The sequence below is a fragment of the Megalobrama amblycephala genome, linkage group LG3 (assembly GCF_018812025.1).
Source record: "Megalobrama amblycephala isolate DHTTF-2021 linkage group LG3, ASM1881202v1, whole genome shotgun sequence".
Taxonomy (NCBI): Eukaryota; Metazoa; Chordata; class Actinopteri; order Cypriniformes; family Xenocyprididae; genus Megalobrama; species Megalobrama amblycephala.
In genome coordinates, this window is record NC_063046.1 from 57,755,528 (window position 1) to 57,775,014 (window position 19,487).

At 35.4% G+C, this 19,487-nt stretch overlaps 1 protein-coding gene across 1 annotated transcript in view; it reads right to left on the bottom strand.

Moving 5' to 3' along the window:
* The window catches only part of tpcn2 (two pore segment channel 2), a 28,689-nt gene that overhangs the window by 6,708 nt on the left and 2,494 nt on the right, over positions 1 to 19,487 (bottom strand). Inside the window, exons 2-22 of the mRNA XM_048186195.1 lie at positions 16,846 to 16,904; positions 16,679 to 16,755; positions 14,833 to 15,010; positions 14,469 to 14,585; positions 12,724 to 12,830; positions 12,472 to 12,544; positions 9,725 to 9,824; positions 9,337 to 9,402; positions 9,154 to 9,218; positions 6,176 to 6,285; positions 5,974 to 6,055; positions 5,803 to 5,889; positions 4,625 to 4,744; positions 3,694 to 3,753; positions 3,332 to 3,460; positions 3,170 to 3,219; positions 2,987 to 3,086; positions 1,436 to 1,507; positions 1,279 to 1,352; positions 695 to 803; positions 253 to 335 (exon numbers count right to left, since the gene is read on the bottom strand). Coding sequence (XP_048042152.1) covers positions 253 to 335; positions 695 to 803; positions 1,279 to 1,352; positions 1,436 to 1,507; positions 2,987 to 3,086; positions 3,170 to 3,219; positions 3,332 to 3,460; positions 3,694 to 3,753; positions 4,625 to 4,744; positions 5,803 to 5,889; positions 5,974 to 6,055; positions 6,176 to 6,285; positions 9,154 to 9,218; positions 9,337 to 9,402; positions 9,725 to 9,824; positions 12,472 to 12,544; positions 12,724 to 12,830; positions 14,469 to 14,585; positions 14,833 to 15,010; positions 16,679 to 16,755; positions 16,846 to 16,904 — 1,918 coding nt within the window. The remainder of the gene's footprint in view (positions 1 to 252; positions 336 to 694; positions 804 to 1,278; positions 1,353 to 1,435; positions 1,508 to 2,986; positions 3,087 to 3,169; positions 3,220 to 3,331; positions 3,461 to 3,693; positions 3,754 to 4,624; positions 4,745 to 5,802; positions 5,890 to 5,973; positions 6,056 to 6,175; positions 6,286 to 9,153; positions 9,219 to 9,336; positions 9,403 to 9,724; positions 9,825 to 12,471; positions 12,545 to 12,723; positions 12,831 to 14,468; positions 14,586 to 14,832; positions 15,011 to 16,678; positions 16,756 to 16,845; positions 16,905 to 19,487) is intronic.

The following is a 19,487-nucleotide window of genomic DNA, read 5'->3' on the forward strand; positions in this document are numbered from 1 at the left end:
ACTTTATTTGTGCACTGGTGAGATGTTTAAAACTTTAGATTTAAGTTTAAAAAAAGTTAACGTAACATTTTGAAGAAAGACTTGGTGCCAATTCACTTTGTGTTTTCACATACAGTTACATATTTCTAGCTATATTATGAAATGTCATTTTTGGTTCTTGAAAATGACCAGAAACACTGGTCCACTCTTGGTCAGTGTACAATGATGGTCCCCTGTTAGTAATATTGATGTGTGTATGTGTGTGGATCTTACTCTGTAGTGTATCTGGTGTATGCGTCTGTGAAAACATGCCAGTTATTCACCACCATGATGTTATAGAGCAGGACCAGAGAGGCCTGGAAAAATGTAACAGGAAGAAAACTTTCTTTTTCATTAAGAGTTCAATCATTTACATTCATTTTTGAAATTGTTTTCCTAAATTTTATGTAGCCTTAAAACTAAAATATATATGAACAAAACAGAAATATCCATAAATAAAGACTGAATTTCCAAATCTAAAAAAAAAAAAAAAAAAAAAAAAAAAAAAATGCTATAAACCAAGGTTATTTTGGTCATATCCATTGACTAGTTCTTCATCCTAAGTGCTCATTTTAGCATTCTGGGAACTTGTTAAAAACTTTTTTGTCATGAATCTATTTAAATGTGAATTGTCTGCGAAGGTGTCATGGGAGGCTGAGACTTCTGTGTAACTTACAGCAAAATCATCAAAATTGTTTGGCCAGTACTCCAGCTGTTCAAAAGTGCCACAATCCATGCTGAAGGGACCCGTGGTGTTGTTCTCTGTGCTGGAGTTGGAGATCAGGCTGAAAGAGTTAGAGTTGTCAACAATGATTTACACACTATTTCAACATTGCACCATATAGCAACACAGGAGTAACTACACTACCAGTCAAAAGTTTGGCATAATAATATTTGAAAATGTTCTGAAAGAAATAATTTCTGATTATTACCAATTTTGTTTTTAATGCTTAATATTTTTGAGGAAACTGGAATAGACTACCATTCAAAAGTTTGGGGCAAGTAAGATTTCAAATAAAATACTGATGATAATAATAAGAACCAATATTAATAATTGAGCACCAATAATAATATTAGAATGATTTCTGAAGGATCACGTGACACTGAAGACTGCAGTAATGATGCTGCTTTTTGATCAAATAAACGCAGCCTTGGTGTGCATAAGAGACTTATCTTAATTTAAAATCTTAATTTTTTCCAAACATTTGACCTGTAATATTGAGGTGTGTTTGTGTTAAATGTGCAGTTGATGTACAGTACCTCATGTTTGATGGAGGGGTTATAGCTCCCTGGAAAAGCCAGATACCAAGAACTGCAAACACATAGTACACCACCTGCATCAGAGACGACACATGTACAAGTGAAGAGACCGACCTCATCATTATGATAAATCTGCTAGTGGAGTCCGCTCACTCACCAACAGAATGCCAGCAAACGCCCGTAAGTTTTTCACCAGGTCCACGAGAGTGCTGGCCACCACAGCCATCAGCTAAAGCATAATGGATAAAACAAGTTCAAGCAATTATATATATATATTATATATATATATATATATATATATATATATATATATATATATATATATATATATATATATATATATATATATATATACATACAGTACAGTCCAAAAGTTTGGAACCACTAAGATTTTTAATGTTTTTAAAAGAAGTTTCGTCTGCTCACCAAGGCTACATTTATTTAATTAAAAATACAGTAAAAAACAGTAATATTGTGAAATATTATTACAATTTAAAATAACTGTGTACTATTTAAATATATTTGACAAAGTAATTTATTCCTGTGATGCAAAGCTGAATTTTCAGCATCATTACTCCAGTCTTCAGTATCACATGATCCTTCAGAAATCATTCTAATATGCTGATTTGCTGCTCAATAAACATTTATGATTATTTTCAATGTTGAAAACAGTTGTGTACTTTTTTTTTCAGGATTCCTTGATGAATAGAAAGTTCAAAAGAACAGCATTTATCTGAAATACAAAGCTTCTGTAGCATTATACACTACCGTTCAAAAGTTTGGGGTCAGTAAGAATTTTTATTTTTATTTTTTTGAAAAGAAATTAAAGAAATGAATACTTTTATTCAGCAATGATGCATTAAATCAATCAAAAGTGGCAGTAAAGACATTTATAATGTTACAAAAGATTAGATTTCAGATAAACACTGTTCTTTTGAACTTTCTATTCATCAAATAATCCTGAAAAAAAATATTGTACACAAATATTTTGTACAATTGTACACATTAAATGTTTCTTGAGCAGCAAATCAGCATATTAGAATGATTTCTGAAGGATCATGTGACACTGAAGACTGGAGTAATGATGTTGAAAATTCAGCTTTGCATCACAGGAATAAATTACTTTGTCAAATATATTTAAATAGTACACAGTTATTTTAAATTGTAATAATATTTCACAATATTACTGATTTTACTGTATTTTTAATTAAATAAATGTAGCCTTGGTGAGCAGACGAAACTTCTTTTAAAAACATTAAAAATCTTAGTGGTTCCAAACTTTTGGACTGTACTGTATATATATATATATATATATATATATATATATTTTTTTTTTTTTTTTTTTTTTTTAACTGACTGTTTACTTGTTTTTTTTTTATGTAAATGTAGTTCAACAATTCAAGATAAGCCTGCTTGTGCTGTGTGTAAGCTATTACAACAGAATTATCAAAATTATCAAACAAATTATGAGATAATAACAAATTATCTGTTAGTGGTATATATGGCAGTTTACACCGTGGTATCGAATATTGATATTTTTTAAGGTATCGTATCGAAGTTGGAAATTTCAGAATCATGACAACAGTAATCTACTAGAAACCTTTTTTTTTTTTTTTTTTAAATGAAATGCAATGGTGCAATTATGTTCAGCCACAGCTGTAGTATCAGTATCACATGTGTATTTAGAAGCAAGAAGCCGGTCACCAACCTTGATTTCTGGAATTATCCTGAGGAAACGGAAAACAATCAACATGTTGACCAATCGCACCATCTCCCACAAAGCCATCACACGGTGTGGAACCGGATCCCTGTCAAGGTGAGAGGAAAACATCAGATCTAGGCATTCGAAGAGCAGAAAGTGAGCTTATGATTGCAGATTCCACACACTCACACGTCCTCATAGGGATTCCTGTATGTGATGAATATGGCAATCTGAATCGCCTGTTGAGGATAAAAGAACAACACAATGTGTCTCCAGTTATTGCATGTACACTGCATAATTCAACGATTATTTTAAATAGAATTTAATTACAAAAAAAAGAAATGACATTACCAGCAGAAGAACAGTGAGAAATCCATCAAACATGTTATTCCTGTAAGACAGGTAGCCTCTCCAACCAAAAGCCACTATTTTCAGTAACATCTCTATTAAATAGTACAGGATGAAAATACAGTTGATGATCTAGAGACAGAAAAGATATTTGCATTAATATTCACTGAACCACATTCAAAATTCAGAAAACACAATACATCACATCAACTATTGCTGAAAAAACACCATTTTGTTTTAAAGGATTTTTTTTTTAATCCAGCCAAAAGGATTTGATGTAAAGTTTCAAACCAACCAATAAACTTTATATATGAAAATTCATTATTGCAAAAGCATAAATTGTTTTTAATGCACAAGACGGTCACCTCCGTATAGAAGTAATTTCTCTCCGAGGTGGATTTCTCTGAATTCAGAAGCAAGGCGGTCTGCAGAAAAACAACAGATATCAGAGATGAACTTCAAGTTTTATTTTCTGTGAGCATTTTGCTTTTCTATGCATTTTTATTTTTTTATATATAAATATAAAGTATTTTTTTTTAAATATATATAAATATATATAGCTGTAGTAAAAAATAATTTTGTCAGATATAAATACCTTCACCAAGTTTAGTGTTTTATTTTTTCCTTCACATTTAATATATTTTAAAAACAGAATATTTTGATCATGTAGGGTCATAAAAAACAAATATCCTCTCCTGACATCACTACTGTACTCCAAGCAATCATTTCTTTCAGTCACTATTATGAGGTTATCTATGCATATACTGTCCACAAGATGGCACAATTTCACAATAGAACAAAAAATACCATGCGCTCAAATAGACTTTAATACATTCTAATCTATTTTTGTGGGCTAAAGTTTTTTTTTACCCCTGAGATTTCAAATAATTTTCAATAAATTAAATGAATCATAAAATTAATTGTAGAAAGAATTTAAGGTGCATATGATCACTTTTATATTTCTAGATTTTTCTTAATTGTATAAAGTATAATCTATGGGCAATGTTTTTCCTGTTTGTATTAAATAATACAAATACATTTAATAACTTGTTTGTGTAAAGTGTTACATTTTGGTTGTTTTACTTAATATTAAAAAGTATACAATTTGTAATTTTTCATTCAATTTAATTTGCTATTTCTATTGTAAGAGCCCCTTGCAGCTCCATCATGAACCACTGGGTGGCGACCTTATTTTAATCTACTGAATTCTGGAAATGTATGTTCTGTGAAATGTTCTTTATGTATGTTGGGCAATGTGATCATTAAGGCAAGTAAGAAGGAAATAAGGTTTCTTACACAGATACAGATGACATTAGCCAGAGCGACAACGTTTCCCAGCACTGTAATATAAAAGTGGCTGTAGATATACTGGATATGCTGTAGGACAGAAGAACTGTACACTGGCTTTGGTGGATGCTGCAGGGAAAAGACAAAAATACAACACTTAATATGTCTGTTGACATCAAAAAATTCAAACGAGAGTGAGTTCAACTCGGTAGCAAACAGGATGCAGAACTGAAATTCATATTTGAATCTAAGGAAGTTAAATCTTAATTTTAAGAAACTCTGCTGTAGGTAGGGTTGCCAGGTTTTTAATTGCTACTCAAAACTATCCCAATCACGTTTCAGGGGGGTAAATATCATGATATTTGGTGTCGATTTATCCTGCGGACATGAAAATCCACCCGCGGCAACAGTGTCAAAGTACCCCAATTCCGCGGGAAAACCACCAACTTGGCAACACTGGCTGTAAGTGCAGTTTAATATTACACTCCATTATTAAAAAGACTTTGAATGTGAAACATGACCATACACAAAACATGTGAGACATTTCCTGAAAATAAATAAATAAATAAAATAAAATAAATATTTAAAGGTTATAGGGCAAAAAAAAAAAAAAAGGAATGCTATTTATATATATTTTTAATTATATTTAATTATATTATTAGACTAAGTTAAATAATTTAATTAAAATAATAATAATAAAAATAATTTAATAATTTAATTTAATTGAATAATAAATGTTATATTATTTTTATTAATTATTTTATGCTTTTTTTATTATACATTATCATATTTATTAAATGAATTAAACTCATTGTATGGACCTAATAACACGTTATTTTCCCTTAATTACACCAAAGTTTTCAAATAGACCCAACAAAACAAAATGAAACAGACTTATCAGAAGCAAACTTTAAACAGCCATCTATTCTTGCCCAATTTCTTGTTGTTTTGGACTAATAAAGTTCCTCATTTTGTGACTGCATCAAGTTTCTGTGAACTTCCTCTCCATGTCATTCTGATTCAAATTCCAATGAAACCAATCCTTAACTTGTGAATTCTGCCCAACCCTGCTATGCATCATATTCTAATGATTCTAAAACTAATTGAAAAAGATCGACTTCCTGTAAGAGTCTGAACACACAATGTAATGGAAACTGATCCACATATGTAGATGGTCACAAGCAAACCTCTTTCATATAATCTTTGTCCAGCTCATTAAAGATCCTCTGGAAGGCCTCGCCATTGATGAAGCCATCTGGGAACTGCTGAGCAGCCTGAGAGAAACAAAAGACAGGTCAAACAAACATCCATGCCACATGCTGTTTACTTTAATAAACTATTCTGCAATTCGTATTCACCTTAATGATAGCTTGTCTGCAGTAAGACTTCATGTGGACTCTATTCATGACCTGCAGAAACATGTTCACCGCCACTCGCTCCCTGAGAAGCAACAGGAAAAGTCATGTGACCAGGCATGAAACACCACATCAGAGATGGGAATAAGAGAGAATGTTTGCAGAAAAAGCTGTAAAGAAGGTGTTTGAGAGGACTTGATCTTACACATGGCCTTCAGACTGAGTGCTGGTGTGACCTCGGCCCGGACAGCAAAGCACCTCGAACGCAGCCCGAATCCCCAGACGCCTCCTGATTATAGACGTCTGAACTGACATCTAAACACAATAATTACAGCAACAGTTTACCAAAAATGAACATTCTGTCACCAGTTACTGACCCTCATTGTGTGTGCATGACTTCCGTAGAAAAGAAGAAATTCTAATGAATGTTTACGCCACTCTTTTTTTTTTCAATTTATGAGCATCTTGGCATTTCCATCCAGCTTTTTTTGTGTGTGTGTTATATCCCAAAATCAGTGCTGTGCAGTGGTGTTTTAAAATGAGGAGGCAAAGTCCTCACATTTTTTTATATACTGTATATTAAAAGTAAATTTATGTCTGTTATTCTTAAAGGTCCAGTCTGTAGGATCTATTAACAGAAATGCAATATAATATACATAACTATGTTTTCAGTAGTGTATAAAGACCTTACATCATGAACCGTTATGTTTTTATTACCTTAGAATGAGTCATTTCTATCTACATCTTCAAATTCGCCATTTTGCGCCGCCGTGTTTCTACAGTAGCCCTAAATGGACAAACTGCTCTACAAAGTGCGTTTGCTTGACTGGCTACTCTCTTCTGTCTCAGACGATGACATCTTTGTCAGCCACCGTAGCTTCTCTATGTGCTTCAAAAGGGAGGGGTGAGCAGTGGAGTGAGCCATCGGTTGCAATTCGCAACCTCACCTCTAGATGCCGCTAAAATTTACACACTGCACCTTTAATTTTCCTGGTTAAATAAACATTAAATAAGAGAGACCAAATACAATTTTATTTTGTATTTTTTGCAATAACTATGTTATGTTCTATTTATTAAAACCAAGTATTAACTTCCCAAACTAAGTGTTTTTAAGCAATTTTTCCAAAATAATAACTAAAAGCAGTTATTATTTGTGAACTAATGTTCAGCTTTTCTTTTTAATAGTCAGCTTATTCTCATCAGTCATCAAGCTTGTCTGCACTGGTCACAGACACGAAGATGAACCTTTAATTTCCCCAAGCTGATTGCTCACTAAAAACCCCCACAGTCATCATGTTTTCAGGCCATTTCAAGTTTAATTTTGATCTGACATAAAGCGGTAAAATGGCTGAGTTGTTTACTTACTTTTTAATTAGATTTCCCATTAACGGCATCATTGTCTTCATTCAGGCCGTTGAGAATGTGCACGAAAACAAGAGGCGCGATTTATCGCGTGAACCAATCATATCCAATCATAACCGATCATATCCAATCAAAGCGCGACGGAGGCATTGCCTCCTCTCACGTGACTTTCCCTCATTCATTCTCAATTACCCCCTATTAAACCAACCGCATGCATTAGGGTGTCTGTTTTAAGTCAATGGGGGCAGAGGAGGCAAGCCTCCCGCTGTAACTTCACCTGCGGGTGTCACTGTTGGACACTGTTACTTTATAAAAACGACTTTATAACTTGCCATTACAAGTTTATATCTCGCAATTTTGAGAAAAAAGTCAAAATTGCAAAGAAAAAAAGAATTTTGAGTTTATATCTTGCAATTGTCAGTTTATAATGTGCAATTGTTAGTTTATAACTCGCAATTCTGACATTATTTCTCTATTTAGTCAATGGGGACAGGGGAGGCAAGCCTCCTGCTGTAACAACAACTGCGGTTGTCGCTGTTGGACACTTACTTTATAAAAACGACTGACTTCATAACTTGCTATTGTCAGTTTATATCCAGTGCCCAAGGAAGTCGACCGGAAGTTGAAGTCGGCCGCGTGCCGCCATCTTGTAGCAGAACTTCACTTGCGTTAGCCATCCCATTGACTACCATTCATTTTGGCGTCACTTTGACAGCAAATAACTTTACATCTGAGGCGTTTAAAGACTCAATTTGTCCATTATTTATTTCTAAAGATACACGACAATGTATAAAGGGCTCCATTACCTTCTATGTTACATTATGGCCCCGTAGAAACAGTTTTTGTTAAAATAGGCTAACGATTGCGTCATAACCACTCGACTCTTTGTCGCACAGTAGAGAAATTACCGTACAGACAGGAGGAGAAGCTCGCAGGCAATAGTATGCATTAACTTAATATGGCGTACTGGCGTTACATTTTAAAATACTATACAAAATAATTAATCAGAATAATTACTCCTGCTCACTCACGCCAAAGAACTCCCCGCTCAAGCTCGCCGTCTCTGCAAGATTAACGATGGCAGTTTGCACGCACAGCTACTAGAAGATTTACATCTGTCAGACAGGTTGCTGACGTCATCAAGCTTAGTTTGAGTCTGCGCGTCAGAAATGGAAGTGCTAAAAATCGCTAAAAATGGGCTTCACTTGTCTCAACTGAGTTCCAATGGGGTCGCTGTGTCCATTTCTTTTACTGTCTATGTTTATATCGCACAATTCTGAGAAAAGTCAGAATTGCGAGTTTATATCTTGCAATTGCGAGGAAAAAAGTCAACATTGCAAGGAAAAAAGTCTGAATTTCGAGATTATATCTTGCAATTGTTAGTTTATAACTCACAATTCTGACATTATTTCTCTATTAAGTCAATGGGGACAGAGGAGGCAAGCCTCCTGCTGTAACTTCACCTGCAGGTGTCGCTGTTGGACACTGTTACTTTATAAAAATGAGTGACTTATATGTCACATTTTGCAATGTTTGCATTGTTTTTTTGTTTTTTTGTATTATCAATTATTTTCTCCTCCAGTTTTTTTGAGGAGGCACTGCTTCCCTTGCCTCCTCGGAGGAAACGTCCCAGGTGGATGGAAACATAGCTACTTTTGTTGTATGGAAAAAAATGAGCTTGGAAATTACATTCAAAATATATTCTGTGCTCCATGGAAGAAAACCAGTCATTTGAGTTGGAAAATAATGACAGAATTTAACTACTCCAATAACAAACAAGCAGCAAATTCCTAAAAAACAATGTAAGTGTACGTCACTCACCAGTAAATATCCCCTGAACTGGTTATAAATAATAGCCGTCATTAGATTCATCAACAAATACGTTCCTGACGGAAACAATAAAAAAATGTCATTGCTTAATGCAGGAGGAGGGTTATAAATGCAAGCATTATTTACTGCACTCTATATTTACAGTGCAACTCATCTGAGTGCCATAAAACTTACCAAACACACTAAAGAGTATAAAAAAGATAGAATAGCCACGGTTCAGAGAGTACGCTGGAATCATGACTGTTGGGAGAGAAAGAGATGTTGGATTGAACACAGATTACACGAGAGGTTGTAGGACATTGGTGCAGTTTCACATTTAAAACACACAGATACCTGTGAAAGTTTAACAGAACGTTGTGACAAGTCACAAGACATCATGTCATGTGGTTAAAGCCAATGACTCAGAGCCTCTACTGCAATGAGCCAGAAGTGACTGAGAATTTGACACATCAGTGCCAAAATGTCATCTGTGTCACTGAACATCTAAAACTTTACTGAGTCATTCAGAGAGTGGCACCTCCTGAGAGACTTCAACAACATTTACAGTCAAATAAAGACGTACCGTCAGGGTTATTGGCGGTGGTGAGCAGCACTAGCAGAGAGGACAGGGCTTTTGGCAGGTTTTTGAAGTATGTTTCCCATTCTCCATTCTTCTCAGGGTCCTACAGAAACACATCAGCTCAATGTCAAACTATAGCAATTGTGATGCTTATTATTTGTAAGCTAATTTAAATAAAAGTGTCTGCTAAATTATTCAAAATATTAAGGTTGTTGGATGTTATTTGCCCATCTAATAGCCAGATTAAATAATTCCAGATTGCACATTTTTCCATATTTTCTGAAGGATATAAAAGTGGTTCTTGCTCATGCAAAAAAAAAATAATAATAATAACCCAGCAGGGTTTGACATTCAAATTTTTGCTCACAAGCCACTGTGGCTAGTGTTTTCTATGGAAGCTTGTTTCTGCCACTAAATACAAAATATAAAAGGTAATTGGAACTTTTTATCTCACAATTCTGACTTTTTTCTCACAAAAAAGTCAAAATTGCAAGGGAAAAAAAAGAATTTTGAGTTTATATCTTGCAATTGTTGGTTTATAATGTGCAATTGTTAGTTTATAATTCGCAATTCTGACATTATTTCTCTATTAAGTCAATGGGGACAGAGGAGGCAAACTTTATAACTTTATAACTATAAAGACTTTATAACTTGCTTTTGTCAGTTTATATCGCACAATTCTGAGAAAAGTCAGAATTGCGAGTTTATATCTTGCAATTGCGAGGAAAAAAGTCAACATTGCAAGGAAAAAAGTCTGAATTTCGAGATTATATCTTGCAATTGTGAGTTTATAATGTGCAATTGTTAGTTTAACTCGCAATTCTGACTTTTTTCTCACAATTGTGAGAAAAAAGTCAGAATTGCGAGTTAAACTAACAATTGCATGTTATAAACTCTCAATTGTGAGATATAAACTCACAGCTGGACTTTATAATTTGCTATTCTGAGGAAAAAAAAGACAGAATTGTGAGTTTATATCTCACAATTCTGACTTTATTTTAACTCACAATTCCAACTTTATAACTCACAATTGTGACTTTATATCACTCAATTCTGACTTTATAATTCGCAATTGCAAGTTTATGTCACACAATTCTGACTTTATAACACACAATTGCACGTTTATATCAAGCAATTGTGAGATAAAAAGTCGCAATTTTTCACTGGCCACAACTCTGACATTGACACCATGGGGAAAAACTGCCATATAGATATTTTTAATATTCTCATAATTTGGCAGCAGGTATATTGGGCTGTGTCGACTCACTGTCGGAGAGATGAGAGAAAGAGAAAGAGCAGCTGGTATTGTATATCTATTCTGCGGAAAATTAGTAGCCTATTGGAAGCGTTTCCATATGTATTGAAAAATTTATTTTTTTGACAACACTACATATATACACAGTTTATTATTTCAGAAGCCTTTTTAAAAGACTACAAATGAAAAAAAAATTTATAGCCTATATATTATATAAAATTCAACCCGCCAAAGGGACTAGTAGAAGTGACTGCGTAACACGCCACTGCTGAAATCCACCCGCATTTGGCAGGTTGGCGGGTGTTAATGTCAAGCCCTGCTGCCAGGAAGCTCGAGTGTTGTAGATGAGTGCTGTGTGGTTGCTGAGGTAGTCTGAGGTATTCAGCATGTGGTTTCAATGGTGCTTTGCTAGGGAGATCTGCATGATTGCTTTGTGGCCACTTACTGGCCCATGTCAAAAGAGCTCACACCCAAGCTTCTATATTCTGGTATCTAGATATGACCTTCAATGTAAATCTACTGAATTTTTTTGCCCATTCTATTCTCTGCCCAGTGAAAATCTTGAGTCTAATCCACATTTGTCAGACTCTACTCCTGTCCTGCAGTGTGTAGCTCCAACCAGTTCCAAAACACCTGCCTGGAAGTTTCTAGTAATCCTGAAGATATTGATTAGCTGGTTTAAGGTGTGTTTAATTAGTGACCCTCCAGGAACTGAGTTTGACACCCCTGGTCTAATCGCTAAGAAAATTAATAGCACACCTCTCTTCAACCAGCTGACCTGAGGTATCATTTATATCCAAAGCATAAATTCTAGGCCCTGATTGGTATTAAGAAGTGTTTTCATCAATCCGATAACAATACAGGAATCTAAATTCACCACTTTTGACCACTTCAAGAGGTAGTCAAAAACGCATTCGACTGGATTGCTTTTGTAATGTAGACGCTCATGTGGTCGAATGTGTTTGAACAGCCACAAAAGACCACCTCCTCTCCGCCTACTGACTTAACATGTTAACATTATAGGAAGCGCGCTGGACAGATGGGATTTAAACTTTGTCGGCTGAAAACCCAAGTTTGGTTTGAAGACAAAAAATGTACCAAGCACAATGTTCTCTCACCAGTCCTGATTTCTAACACGCCCTCACAGCGTTCGGCGAGGTCTAGCGTTCATATGTAAATTACGTGAGCTTATTCATCCATTAGATCAAAAGATCTGAAAAAGCCCATACATTTACCAGCTCATAGACCGTGAAAAAGATCAGGACAGAAGTGGACAAAAGAGATAGATTAAAACACCAATTGTAAAAGGGAATGTGTCTCTCTTGTCCACTTGTGATCCGATCGACCAAAACGCATCCTAATACCAGGTGTAAACAAGTCCCTAGGGATGAGTTATTTGGCAAAGATCATATTTGGAGTTAGGGATTTGTTCAAAAAAAAAAAAAAAAGTGGACCCATATAAAAATGAAATCATAAGTGTGTGAGGACTTTTTACATTTGATTTGGAAAAGATCAGCATTCCAATCATGGTGAATATGCAGAGGTGTAACGCCAGGAGCAGGATAACACTGAAAGAGAAGGAGAGAAAAATAGAGCGAACACTTTTGGTCATTGTTTATTGTCATAATTTTAAAACTGCAATATTAAGATGAGACAGCACCCAAACTGAGAAGTGAAAATTAGTGTGAAGTTATATAAAGGCTGTTATGGGAAAAACCCACATAGAAAAAAAAAAAAACATCATTACCTTGCTATCTCTGGAAGAGTCCTTTTGATACATTTTAGAGTTTTCTTCATGAGGGAGGAATTTTGCAAGAGGAAAAATGGGCGAATCAGTCTCCTGACTCTTAAATTCTGTGGGACAGAATGACAGGGTAATATTACAATCAGTCGGCTGCTGATTGAGTCAATCCTGCTTCCCTAGATATTAACCCCCGGTTTCACAGACGAGGTTTAAGCTTAAAGACTAAAATGCATGTTTTAGCTGTCTTAACTGGAAGCAAATTGCCATTGTTTTGTCTGAGGATGCACACCAGTAATGTTTTTTTACAAAAGCCACTTAAATGTCCTAATTGAACTAATCCTGGAATAATACTGGCTTAATCTAAGCCCTGTCTGTCAAACCAGGCCACTGAATATTTACTTAATGAAGACTTTAAAGCAGGGGTGTCCAAACTCGGTCCTGGAAGGCCATTGTCCAACAGAGTTTAGCTCCAGCTTGCCTCAACACACCTGCCTGAAAGTTTCTAGTATGCCTAATTTGACCTTGATTAACTGGTTCAGGTGTGTTTAATTGGGGTTGGAGCTGAACTCTGCAGGACAGTGATCCTCCAGGAGCAGGACTGAACACCCCTGCTTTAAAGGAATAGATCACCCAAAAATGGAACTTTTATTTAATTTCCCTCATGTCAAGTTTGATGTGCACTTGCAAATGAGATTTGAGTTAACTATGCCTTTAAGTGTATGGAGGACTGTAAAGTGCTGCTTAAATAAAATGAAGAAATCAATTATCAATGTATTATTTAAAAAATAAAAATGTGATAAATCATACCAAATGGACAAATAAGCATATTTTAAACTGTTTATTTTATTTATGCTTAAAAATGTATTAAAATGAAAGGAAAAAAATTTAAATAAACTTTTTGAGTTTACTTAATTGGACGTAATACAGTAATCAGTTGTGCTAGTGTGTGCTACGACACTGATGATGATGATGATGATGATGTGAATCGACACGTTTTGTCTTTGCTATTTGGCCTCTAAATAAAGTATTTTTTGTAAGAAATCTTCCACTATTATGAATGCAAGCTCCTCTCTTTGTTCAACTTGAATTGAGAAAAAAAAAAAAAAAAAGATTTAAAAAAAAAAAGATAATTTTTTTTTTATTTATTTATTTTTTTTTTTGAAGATTTTACACATTTTCTTTATTTTATTTGATAATAGAGTTGGGCAGATCACATTTGATTAAATGATTTAATTTAAACAGGTCTATTTATTTGTCAATTTGAAGAGTGATTTATGAATGAATTGCTTTATTGTCACATTTAACTATTTTAAAATTGTTATTCAATTTAATTATTATTGTTATTATTATTGTTATTCAAATTAAAAAACATTTAATTTAATAAATAAAGTAAAAAAAAAGTGAATAATTAACTTTTACTTTTACAATTTACTTGAATACAGAAATTAATTAATTCCTCCATTTTATTATTAAGTGGCACTAATAATCCTCCATGTGTTAAGAGTTTGGAATCAGTATAATATACTAATATACTAGGAAGGAATATTACGGTGCAGGAGTTTTCAAACTGTTCCTGGAGCCTCCTGTACAACACTGTACATTTGTGATGTCTCCTTTATTTACCAGCTGAATTAACTCATGTACTCCATGGCCTGAGCTAGGTGTGTCCAATATGGGAGACGTCCAAAATGCGCTGTTCTGGGGAGGCTCCAGGACCGGTTTGAAACCTGCTGTTATAGTGTACTCACCTCATCACACATCATGCTAACACTCAACATCCAATCAATAACTGATGCTGCAATCACTATTATATAACCAATCAGCCATTTGTTCATACGGAACTCCTCCCATCCTATCAGATAGCTCTGCAAAACAAACAATACATCCAACACCTTCCTTAATACAATATTAAGCAACATATACCACAACAACACAAAATTAATAGTGACAGTTTAATTTAAGAAGGTCAATTTAAAGTCACTATGAAATCAAAATGGACAATTCTTGTTTGTTTCCTCTTGTGTTTCACACAATAAAGTCAGTCAAATGGATTTGAAAGACAAATAAAGACAAGTTTTCCCAATGGTCAATTGAATATTTCCGAATTTCTACCTTCACAGTGATGTCTAGGATGAAGATACAAAGGCAGACGATCTCGATCCCCTCCGTCAGTCCACAGGGAGGCTCCCAGGGCTTGGGTTTGAAACGAATGTCTGAAGTGTAGGTTAGAGAGGAGGGTCTCTCAATGAAGGCCAGTGCCAGTACAACAGCAATGGTGAACCCCAGACCCCTTCAAGATAGAGAGAGAGAGTGTGGGAAAGCAGATTCAGTAACAATTCTGTGTGTAACTGATAGAGACAGTGAGCAGCTAGAGCAGTGTTTCTCAACTCTGGCCCTCGAGATCCACTTACCTGCTGAGTTTAGCTCCAACCCTGATCAAACTCACCTGCCTATAACTTTCTAGGGCTGTGTCCAAAATCGCCCCCTGTACCCTTATACAGTGCATATTTGAGGGGACAGCCATTTGTAGTGGTGTCTGAAACCATAGTGGACGATATCGATTGCACTCATTCAATTATACAATGTTTGATTAGGTTTGGAGCAAAACTCTGCAGGAAAGTGGATCTTGAGGAAAAGGTTTCAGGTTAGTACAATTTTTTTTTAAAGAAATTAATTATTTTATTCAGCAAGGATGCATTAAATTGATCAAAATAGAATTAAAGACTTATACAAAAACATTTTATTATCATAATAGAGCGAATAGAGCGTCTGGCGCGAATGATTTCAATGTTAAGTCAATGTAAAGACGCGTTTACGCGCGTCTGGAGGTCTCGCGGCGCGAATGAGGCGTTTAGCGCGGCGCGGAAGACGCGAATTCGCCTCATTCGCGCGTCTAGTTCGCGCGAATGACACGAATTGAGCATTTCGCGCGATACGCGCGTATGGTGCTTTTTGTGCATTTACGCGTTTGACGCGAATTCGCGTCTGACGCCCGAGTTGAAAAATTTGAACTTTGGCGTAAATTCGCGCCGCGTTAACCAATCAGGAGCCTGCTTGCTGCTGTTTCGCCTCGGACGCGCGTCAATTTCTCTTCAAACGCTTGTTTTTTACGCGCGTCTATTTCGCTCTAGACGCCCGAATGCATTCAAAATGTTCAAGCGGCAAACTAGACGCGGTAGACGCGAATTTGACGCTCTATTCGCGTTTGGTGTGAACGCAGCATTAGGGGAACCACATTAAAAGTAACATGAGTCAAGTAATCAGATTACTTTTTTAAAGTAAGGAGTAAAGTAACACATTACCCTTAAATTTACAACAAAATATCGGAGTAACCTTTTCAAATCAGTAACGCAAGTTTCTTTGTTTTCACATTTCACACTGTACAGGTGTGAATTTGCATTTCCTTCAGCCTGAGGATTATTCGTTTCACTTTTGGTGTGAAAGGGACTTTACATTTGCCAAAAAATATAACTTTTTATTTATTATTAAAAAACAAACAAGCAAGCCCAGGTTAGAAAAAGTAAAGTAAAGTAAACGCAAAAGTAACATAATACATTACTTTCAATAAAAAGTAAGTAATGCAATTTGTTGCTTTTCAGGGAGTAGCACAATATTGTAACACATTACTTTTAAAAGTAACTTTCCCCAACACTGATAGTTTTAAGTTTATGTCACAGAAGGTGAACTAAGATCTGCTGGTATATCTGTTGTTAGCCAGTGACACATGAAATTAGGGAGAGGGACATTCTCTTCTAAATAGCATTAAATTTGACAAAATTCCCATGGATGCGAGATGAGTCATAAATTATTTTTATTTGATTTTCCAGAGGAAAATAAGACTGTATATAATCTGATACGGGATAATTTTGTCAACTTTTAGGTACCAGTCAGACCAGCTGCCCACGTGAATGGGACGTAGTTGGCAAAATATTGTCCTTTAAAAAAAATGTTTTCTTACCACTGACATATCCTGGAGTAATACCATCTGTATAACCGTAAGGACCCAGAATCAACCCTGTGATTGATGGATCGATACTGTGGGAAAGAGCACACAGGGAAATTAGACAATCAATCAATATATAAATACATAAATGTGGAAAAAATAAAGCAAAAATATTTTTTAACCTGAATTGCATCTTCAATAAATACAACTGCCTGCTGGATATAGAGTTCTGAATCTGCATCTGTGTCATAGGAAAAACATATGGATAAACAAAAAAGTTTGTTCATGTGCTTGACTTTAAAAAATTTTATTATTATTTTATTTTGCAAAAAGATTTTTTTTTTTTTTTTGCATTGGAGATTCAAAGTACAAATATTAAAAGCTCTATAATCTAAACAAAACTCCAGTGAAAGATATTTTTGCTTCAAAAGCATCATTGCCATATTACACTCAATTAAACAATCTCAGAGCAAAATCTGTGGCCAGCTGCAAAAACACAGCCACATTGTTACAACTGTCGTAAAGGTGCAGTGAGTGATTTCCGAGAAACCCTGTTGATATTTGAAATCGACCCAAAAAAAACTGACCCCTCCCTTCATTGCTCTGCCCCCAAATGCACAAGAACACAATCCAGGAGTGGATGTCTGTTTATCATACAACAATATTTATCATACTTTATCATTCGTTACAACAACAACAACAAAAAAAACACAGCGAAGGAAAACATAAAGGAAAAACAAAAAGTGAACAGATAGTACAGAAGAGTATATACAAGAAAGATGTGTGGTTAGTCACCAGCATCACACCTGCTCCAGAGCTCAAAACAAAAAACCTCATGTTACTATAGCTATAATATTACAGCAACATCTTGATTCTGTAAAAAACAAAACAGCAAAACAAATGTCACTCATGTATGGAGCAAAAACAACACAACCTCGGCATCCATTTTCAGGCCAGCGCTGGAAACCTTTTCTAATGCTAACACGGGTCCTAAAGCTCTTGTCTGATCATAACCCTTCTTTTACCAGTGATATTCCTCTGAAGTTTTCTCTTTTGTAGTGTTGTCATGATACTGGAATTTCTAACTTTAACAATACCTTGGAATGTATGATATTCTATACCATTTTAGATACCACTGTATTTGTTTTTACAAAGGGGTCATTTTGTTGCAATACATTTACAAAGCAATTTCAAATGGTAAACTAAATAAAAAAAAATAAAAAAAGAGTAAACAGTAATAAAATAAGAACAAATAAACAAATTACGAACAACAGCACAAATAAATGCAATGAAAAAAAGATACAAATTAAATAGACTGCTTTGTTTTTTCAGGTAGGTCTAACATTCAGGTAAGAAACTGAATAAAAAAATCAAAGTATACACACTGGATGATCTTCATTGTAAAAATTAAATACAGATTATTCAATTAAAATAACGCAAGTCAATCAGTCAAGAGCAGTAAGTGATTTTCTCTTTGTCTTTCGTTGTTTGATTAACATTAACAACATAGAGGGCGGCACGTTTATTAGGCTGCTGTCCCTTTAAGACACTCGCACGAATCCAAAATACTGTCACACATTCTTCCTGAACTGTTTACCACTGTGTTTAAGTTAATACTCACCAAGATAGGCATTGTGGCATTATTTTTTAGTATATTTAACCATTAATAAGCCACGAAATAGAGCTCATTTTGGCACTTTTGTGTCAGAGGAGGCTTTATTATGCGTGTGCGCTTCAGATGTGAGTGTGAAATTGTGGGAATGAGTAGAATTATGCGCAATCCTGCGCCAAAATTCAGACCCGGTCACACCAACACTATTTAACCAGAGCTGACAGAGAGGAGGTGGGTGCATGTCAACTCGCTCTCAGAGATGAGAGCAAGAAAGAGCAGCTGGTATCGGTGTATCGGTACTGCAGAAAGGAGTATTGGAATCATTTCAGATATTTCAGTATCTATACATATCGAAATATTTTTGACAACACTACTCTTTTGTATTGTCTCTCAGCCAACTCTCTTTTTACAGTCTTCCTTCAAATCTCACTCTCTCTCCTCCCCCATCATAAGTGGACACGCCCCCTACTGCTGATTGGCTACAAGTGTGTTGTGGAGCTCGGTCTGATCTAGCCTGACTACGTCAGACTTCCTACTTCCGCTCAATTTCATTTCGCTTCTGTACTCAGTCTGATACAGCGTCAGAGCTTTGTGTTTGCCACCGGTCTGGAAACAGCCGGGCCAATCAACGAACAGAGGGCGGGCTGAGAGCCGTGACGTAGATGCTAAGCGCCGAGTTTTACATTGTAGGTTAGAGAAATCGAAAACCGAAACGACCGCGGAAATGGGAAACGAGACACGGGATGCTAACTTCGGGATGCATTAACTTCGCATAATCTGCAAAAGTCGTTTACAGCCATGTTCACTCCGGTATTTCGCTCACATCATCATGTGTTTACAACAGGTTTACAGTGGAAGTTCAATCATAGATTTGAGTTCGATGCATGATGTCTGTGCTTCGATGCGGCTGTACAGGCGGATAACATACGTCATAACTAAACGTATCTGATTGGCTTACGGGTAACCAATGATTTTAAACTTCAGACAAGCGTCCCCTAGCGAGAGAGAAAACACTTCTCTATTATGCCATTCCAGACTCTGTCTACGAAGCAAAGTGAAGTAGCAGAGTCTGGTATTACCAGGCTAGGTCTGATCCACTTTTAACAGTGAAATCGCTTATACTGCACCTTAAAGAACTAGTCTGACCAACTAGCAGTTTGCCAAGGAGTCTTATTATATCTGTCTTATTTTTTGGATTCAAATTAGACCAAT